General features: G+C 43.4%; 1 protein-coding gene across 1 annotated transcript; it reads left to right on the top strand.

Annotated features, from left to right (window-relative positions):
- The first annotated feature begins 729 nt into the window (after nt 1-729).
- Nucleotides 730-1887, top strand: LOC121990443 (acidic endochitinase-like). The gene is made up of 2 exons (XM_042544577.1): nt 730-1019; nt 1120-1887. Exons 1-2 carry the CDS (start codon nt 735-737, stop codon nt 1720-1722), a joined length of 888 nt encoding a protein of 295 aa, XP_042400511.1. The 5' UTR covers nt 730-734; the 3' UTR covers nt 1723-1887.
- Nucleotides 1888-8351: the final 6464 nt, after the last annotated feature.

Here is an 8351-nt window from a genome sequence, read left to right as displayed (position 1 = left end):
TATCAACTAATTTGATCTAAAATAAATTTTATTTTAAAAAACAAGTAAATCACTAATTTAAAAATCAGTTGGGCTGATTTAATTAAAAATCGAACTGTATTACTCGATTGATAAGGATAAATTTGAAAATAGATACATGATTAATTTAAAATTTTTCTATATGAATGCTTAAATACTTGATTTAGTAAAAAGCTGTAATTAATTTCAACATGTAGAACTACTTACGTTACGTATCCCAACGATCGGTCAAGAAAGATAGCTGTAAGATTTATTTTCAAGTTGGAATTGAGGATCACCTTGAATATTTTATTTTATATTGTCCTTATTCTCCAAATTAAATAAATCAGGTAAATGTCCTGGCAAACTACTTCCCATAAGTAAGGTAGTCAAGTCCTCATCCAAATGATAACACGTCTACAACGTCCACTTTAATATAGTCCAATATCTTACTAAACTATTGCGCAGATATCTGACACCAAATATAATATATACATTGTCCAGAAGACTTAGCATCCATTGGTGCTGGAAGTCTTAATTGAGTTAGTAAATGACTCATCGATCGAATCAAAAGTCAACTTCGAAGATTTGATCAAAATCTTTAGTTTGTGATGCACTTAATTAAACCCTTAATTTACCATTCTCTGTCAAAAGCTTCACTCATCACCATCTCTTTTCTATATAACAAGACCCTCGATCATATCAAATATAGTTCTCCTCCCAATTGATCGATTGCCATGGCTTCTTCCTCGCGTCTCCTGGTCATTGCACTCCTTTCTGCTCTCGCCACGCTCTCCAATGCCGGCGGCATTGCTGTCTATTGGGGCCAAAATGGCAACGAGGGCAGCTTGGCGGAGACATGCGATTCTGGCCTCTATTCATACGTCATCCTCTCCTTCCTAACCACCTTCGGCAACGGGCAGACCCCTGTTCTCAACCTCGCAGGCCACTGCGATCCCTCTTCCGGTGCCTGCGCTGCCCTCAGTCCCCAAATCTACCTGTGTCAATCCCAGGGCATTAAGGTTATAACTCAATGCGTGCATATATGTATAGTTAATAATTAAATTGGCTTTGAAATTCTTGCATGGCATTAACAAGTTGTCTATGTATATCATAATCAAGGTGTTCCTATCACTCGGTGGAGCCGTCGGCAGCTACGTGCTCTCGTCTTCCGACGACGCGGCAAGCGTGGCGTGGTACCTGTGGGACAGCTACCTCGGCGGGCAATCGGCCTCGCGCCCACTAGGAGATGCCGTGCTCGATGGCATTGACTTCGATATCGAGATGGGGAGGTCGGACTACTACGGAGATCTAGCGCAGTCGCTCATAGACTTGGGCAACGAGGCGGGCACGAAAGTCTACCTGTCGGCGGCGCCACAGTGTCCGTTCCCGGACCAGTTGCTGGGTCCGGCACTGCAGGCTGTGACCTTCGACTACGTGTGGGTGCAATTCTACAATAACCCGAGCTGCGACTACTCCTCGGGGGTCAGCGGCGTCAGCGATGCATGGGACACGTGGACGTCCGGTTTCCCGTCGTCCACGCTGTTCCTAGGGCTACCGGCGTCGTCCGACGCCGCCGGGAGCGGCTACATCTCTCCGGACGACCTCACCTCGCAGGTGCTGCCGGAGATTCAACCGTCGTCCAATTACGGCGGCATCATGCTGTGGAATAGGTTCTACGACGTTGATAGTGGATACAGCGAGGCCGTTAAGAGCAGTGTCTGATTAAATCTGCCGATTCTGAATTCCTGATATTTAATAAAATATTACTTTATTGAGCATGAGGAAAAAAGAATAAAGTGTGTGGCCTGTGCTGTCTGGAAGAATATGGATGCATCCATGTTACTTACACATGGGGTTAAAGATAAATAAAGTCATGTTCAAGTACGAGCAACCTGTTCATTGGTGTGACTTTTGTGGTGGAACTTGTGAAGTGAGCATGCAGTGGTTACTATATATAATATCCAATATTATGACTGTCAAATCACAACTCCGTTAAATCAAATTAATTAATTGTTAAAATAAATAATATTTTAGTAATTAGAATTATGTTATTATTATTGATTAAATAATGTAATAGGTGTATAATTAGTGCAACCTTTTAGCAAATAATGAATTTATCTCTTTATATCTCTCACTCTCGTTCTATATTCTCCGATTACTTTTACATCGTCAAAACCTTTCTTTTTTAAAATCCTAAATTCCTACCCTCGTAGTACTCTCTGTCTCCGAGCTATTGTCAATCGCCCACCAACAAGGACAAGGAAAGGGGCGTCAACTTCAACTTTCTTTTCTCTAGCACGAGTTTTTCTCTTCCATATCCTTTTCTTACTAATAATTTTCTCTTAATTAGTTTTTATTTTCTGTTTTTCTCTTGCTAATTCCTGCTCTTGCCTCCTTTACCTCCTTCAGTCTACAAGCACAGCATCAACAACATCTTGATTCTCTGTTTTTGGTACCTAATACCATCCTGCCAACACTCTCTTGTAGCATCCTCCTCGGCAACAAAAAAAAGCCCTGCGACCCTGTTCGATTCTTTATTTCTTTTATATAGTCTTTCTTTTACCTTGAGATTCCAACTTCATCCCAGACAATTCCACGAATGTCTGCAGCTCTCCCCATGCTAATGTTGGATATTGGAGCCTAAATGGATCAATACGATTGTGAGGAGGAAAAATCGGAAGCCATCAATTGTTGAAAGTCGTAATTGACTTCAAAATTGAAATTACGTTTCGCGTAGATAAATTTAGACTATTAATTTGCTCAAAACCGATTAAGGGTGAATGAGAAATTAATGTTCAAAGTCGGCCCAAAATAACGTTGGTTATTCATTAAGGAAATGCAAGGGAGAATAGTCCCACATCGGAAATTTCCGATGTGCATTCCTTACTTATTAATGATGTTGAGTTATTGGAGTTAACTCAGAAAAGTACCAGGTACTCTCTGCTCAGGGGCGAGCAGGTGCTCGCACCTGTGAGCCCGCCACCCGCCACGTGCGCAATGGGCGCTTTGTAGGCGCACTTTGCACTTTGCACTTCGCACCGTCGTGAGGGAGAACGGATCTTCTGCGCCCGCGTCCCCTGCGCCCTCTGCGCCCGTCACTACACGACAAAAAAAAACACGTGCTTAGCGCAAAAAAAAAAAAAAAAGCCCTCTTCTCCCACCGCCATCGACGTCCCCAGCGCCGAAGCCCAAACAGCACCTTGATTCATTACAAACACAAACTCTACGGGATTAGTTGATCAGTTCGGCGTCGAACCGGAAAACAGAGTGATGGAGCAAGGGAAGGTGATGGCTACCGATGCTTGTGAGCTTGTGCTCGGCGACCCATGACTGCAAGGAGATCAACTTCTTCTTCTTCTTTCTCTTCCTGGTGCTTTCAGTGAGGTTTGCAGAGTGAGGTGGTGATGGGTATATAGCGAGTGAGGAGCCCCATGGTTTTGGTTGGAACCTGTGAACGATGGCCAGAAACCGCAGGCCAACTGATGCCTTTTTGTTTCAGGGAGTGGTATCCGTGGACACGCACGCTGACCCAAGCGATGGAAAGGAGGAATTGAGAGCAGAAGATTCGAGAAAGCCATTACTGATCGGTCTTTAGACCGATCAGGTTACCTCCTGATCGGTCTACAGACCGATCAGTGCGTTGTCGCGGCAAATTGTCACGGCGAATTGTCGCGGCAAATATTATTATTATTTTTTTTTTTTGCGCTAAGCACGTGTTTTTTTTTGTCGTGTAGCGACGGGCGCAGAGGGCACAGGGGACGCGGGCGCAGAGGATCCGTTCTCGTCGTGAGGAGCTTAAATTTATGCTCCAGGTGACATTGCAGTGCCTACATGGCACTCGGGTGACGTGTCAGGCTAGTACCTGACATGGCAGTGCCTATGTGGCATCCTCGTGGGCAAAGGGAGATGACTGGACAGTTGGTTGGGCGAACGGATGGCAGCCGTTGATCAACGTTGATCAAAGAAGTATGGTGGATCGCTTGTGATGCGATCTAGAGCGTTGGATCACAATGAGTCACGATCTGACGGCTGGACAGTTGGTTGGGCGAACGGATGGCAGCCGTTGATCAACGTTGATCAAAGAAGTATGGTGGATCGCTTGTGATGCGATCTAGAGCGTTGGATCACAATGAGTCACGATCTGACGGCTTGGGATGAGACATGATCTGAAGCATCGGATCAATGGATCCAGATCCGATGGCTGATAGATCTGAGGGTCACAACTCTTAGATCTGATGGATGAGATTAAAGGGGCTATGTGAAGGGTTATAACTCTTCAGTCCGGACGGCCCAGATTAATCCACCCAAAGGTCACACCCCTCCCTAAAGTCTCTTCCTTCTGTATAAATAGAACCATCCAGATTGGAATCAGATCACTCACTTAATCTTCTCTTCCTCAAGTATTCACTTACTCATCTTGTGCATTCAAAAGTCCAAGAAGCCTACGAGAAGGTTCGCTGGTCTCGGAAGTCGGAGTGCTACGATTCCGAGATGATTGTCGTCGTTGTATCTTGGGAACGAATTGCAACAATCCGTTAAGCACCGTAGCGGAGCAATATCGTTTACGGAGATAGTGTCGAACACTAGCCTCGACGATCAGTTTGCATACTCCGGAATTTACCGGAACCAACAGTCGTAAACGATATTCCGTACAAACTGATATGGCTACCAACGACGTTCCAACGGCCGTTCCGACCGCCGTTCCGACATCCATTCCGCACGGAGAAAAGCCGGAGAAATTCACCGGAGCCGACTTCAAAAGATGGCAGCAGAAGATGCTGTTCTACTTAACAACGCTAAACCTTGTACGGTTTTTGCGTGAAGACCCGCCAGTCGCTACGGACGGTAGCAAGGCTGCTTGCGATACGTGGACGCACGGAGATTTTCTGTGTCGCAACTACATTCTCAACGCCTTGGACAACACGTTGTATAACGTGTATTGTTCATTGGAGACAGCGAAATCTTTGTGGGAATCGCTTGAGAAGAAATACAAGACCGAAAATGCCGGACTGAAGAAATTCATCGTCGGCCGGTTTCTGGATTTCAAGATGGTGGACTCAAAGAGCGTCTCATCTCAAGTCCAAGATATGCAATTAATACTGCATGATCTGGACGCCGAAGGAATGAAGCTGAACGAGTCATTCGCAGTTGCTGCGGTAATTGAGAAGCTCCCTCCGTCATGGAAGGATTTCAAGAATTACCTAAAGCACAAGCAAAAGGAAATAGGGCTGCAAGACCTGATCCTGAGGCTACGAATAGAGGAGGATAATCGAAAGTTATCCGACTCCAGAGGAACCAAGCGGACTATAGACGAAATGTCCAACCTGGTCGAACCGAACGCCAAAAAGCCGAAGCAGTTCAAGAAGAAGGCTCAAGCAAAGAAGTTCAAAGGCTCCTGCTACAACTGTGGAAAGGCAAGACACCTATCTAAGGACTGCAGACGCCCAAAGAAGCCAACCAAGGGGCCAAAGGATGTTGCGAATCATGTCGCAACCTCTCTTGAGGACTTGGATCTCACTGCGGTTGTATTTGAAGCCAACTTGGTGGATACCAACCCGAAGCAGTGGTTCATTGATACTGGAGCAACTCGTCATATCTGTTCCGATAAAGCGATGTTCTCCAAGTATACTCCGATAAATGGCAGGAAGCTCTATATGGGTAATTCCACGACGTCGCCAATTGTCGGACTCGGAAAAGTTGTTCTGAAGATGACGTCCGGAAAGGAGCTAACACTCATTGATGTACTCCATGTTCCCGACATCAGTAAGAACCTAGTTTCTGGAGCGGCACTAGTTAAGGCCGGATTTAGGCTAGTGTTCCAGTCAGATAACTTTGTACTTACGAAGAATAATATCTTCGTAGGAAAGGGGTACCTAGAAAAGGGTCTATTCAAAATGGTTGTAATGCTATTCCGAAATATTGATGGTAATAAAATAAATGCTTCCAACTATGTTGTTGAGTGTTTTAATTTGTGGCATGATCGACTCGGACATGTGCATAATAATACTCTTAAACGTCTCGTCAAATTAAATTTATTACCAAACGTCAATGTTGACGGAACACACAAATGTGAAGTGTGCGTGGAAGCAAAAATGACGAAACTACCTTTTCATTCGGTGGAAAGGTCAACGACTCCTCTAGAGTTAATACATAGTGATCTATGCGACTTGAAATTTGTGCAAACTAGAGGAGGTAAAAAGTATTTTATTACTTTTATCGATGACTGCACAAAGTTCTGTTATGTCTTTCTTTTAAGAAGTAAAGACGAAGCCCTAGAGGCATTTAGAACTTATAAAACAGAAGTTGAAAATCAACTTGACAAACGAATTAAAATAATTCGTAGCGATAGAGGTGGAGAATATGGTGCACCGTTTAATGAATTTTGTTCAGAATCTGGCATTATTCATCAAACAACGGCACCTTACTCACCTCAATCGAACGATGTTGCCGAACGTAAAAATCGGACACTAAAAGAGATGATGAATGCCTTGTTGATAAATTCAGGCTTACCTCAAAACTTGTGGGGGGAAGCAATATCAGCAAATCACATTCTCAACAAAATCCCTCATAAGAAAAGTGATAAAACTCCTTATGAACTATGGAAAGGCCGCGAGCCATCGTACAAATACCTGAAAGTGTGGGGGTGCTTGGCAAAGGTCGAAGTACCTAAACCAAAGCAAGTAAAGATCGGACCTAAAACGTTCGATGCGGTATTTGTCGGATATGCCCATAATAGTAGTGCATATCGTTTCCTAGTTCACAAATCAGACATTCCTGATATTCATGTGGGAACAACCATAGAATCTCGGAATGCAATATTCTTTGAAAACGTATTCCCAAATAAGAAGGGAAATGTTGAAAATGATAACAACGGAAGTTCAAACGAGATTGTCGTTACCGAACTTAGCTGTTATAGAAGAACTATTGACGATCAAAACAAAGAGCCACGTCGTAGCAAACGGGCTAGAGTTGAGAAATCGTTCAGGCCAGATTACATGACTTTCATGTCAGAAATGGAACCAAGAACATTAAGTGAGGCTCTCTCTAGTCCCGATGCTCCAATGTGGAAAGAAGCTGTCAATAGTGAGATTGAGTCTATCATGAATAATCATACTTGGGAATTAGTAGACCTTCCTTCTGGTAATAAACCATTAGGTTGTAAGTGGATACTAAAACGCAAGTATAAAGCTGATGGATCAATTGACAAGTATAAGGCCAGACTTGTAGCCAAAGGGTACAAGCAAGAGGAAGGCCTTAATTACTTCGACACCTACTCACCGGTGACAAGGATTACGTCCATAAAAGTGCTAATAGCCATTGCAGCACTGTATGACCTTGAAATACATCAAATGGATGTTAAGACTGCGTTCTTAAATGGTGAGTTGGAAGAAGAAATTTATATGGAGCAACCCGAAGGGTTCATAGCTCCAAGAAATGAGAAAAAGGTGTGTCGACTTGTTAAGTCGTTATACGGACTTAAGCAAGCGCCTAAACAATGGCACGAAAAATTTGACAAAGTAATGCTGTCAAACGAATTCAGAATAAATGAATGTGACAAATGCATTTATGTCAAAGACACACCCAAAGGCTATATAATCGTCTGTCTGTACATAGACGACATGCTAATAATGGGCAGTAATCATGATGTAATCATGACTACAAAGAAAATGTTGACCAAAAATTTCGATATGAAAGATATGGGTCAAGCAGATGTTATATTGGGAATTAAAATTCTCAGGACATCAGAGGGGATAGTTCTAACACAATCCCATTATGTAGAATCGGTATTGAAAAGATTCAATGCGTACGATCTTTCTACAGTAAAACACCTATGGATCTAAGTCAACACTTAGCGAAAAACCATGGTGAGACCATATCGCAGTTGGAATACTCTCGGATAATAGGCGGTTTGATGTATCTTACAAACCGCACACGTCCGGATATTGCCTGTACGGTCAACAAGCTGAGTCGTTTCACCAATAATCCAAACGACGCCCATTGGAAGGCATTGATGCGAGTTCTTAGATATTTGAAATATACTATGAACTATGGATTACATTATGGAAAATATCCCGCTGTGTTGGAGGGATATTGTGATGCTAATTGGATATCAGATACAAAAGACTCCAAATCCACTAGTGGATATGTATTCACGATCGGTGGGGGAGCAGTATCTTGGAAATCCACTAAGCAGACTTGCATTGCTCGGTCAACTATGGAATCCGAGTTTATAGCACTAGACAAAGCAACTGAGGAAGCTGAATGGCTGCGGAACTTCTTGGAAGATATTCCGAGCTGGATGAAACCCGTGCCTGCCGTATTGATCCATCGTGATAGTCAATCGGCGATTG

The sequence above is a fragment of the Zingiber officinale genome, chromosome 6B (genome assembly GCF_018446385.1).
Source record: "Zingiber officinale cultivar Zhangliang chromosome 6B, Zo_v1.1, whole genome shotgun sequence".
NCBI lineage: Eukaryota > Viridiplantae > Streptophyta > Magnoliopsida > Zingiberales > Zingiberaceae > Zingiber > Zingiber officinale.
This window is presented reverse-complemented; position numbering and strand designations above follow the sequence as displayed.

Excerpts from the sequence above, each read along its gene's own strand:
- LOC121990443 (XM_042544577.1), top strand. The coding sequence starts at position 735 with ATGGCTTCTTCCTCGCGTCTCCTGGTCATTGCACTCCTTTCTGCTCTC. Across the intron at positions 1,020-1,119 it reads GTCAATCCCAGGGCATTAAG|GTGTTCCTATCACTCGGTGG; the intron begins GTTATAACTCAA and ends ATCATAATCAAG.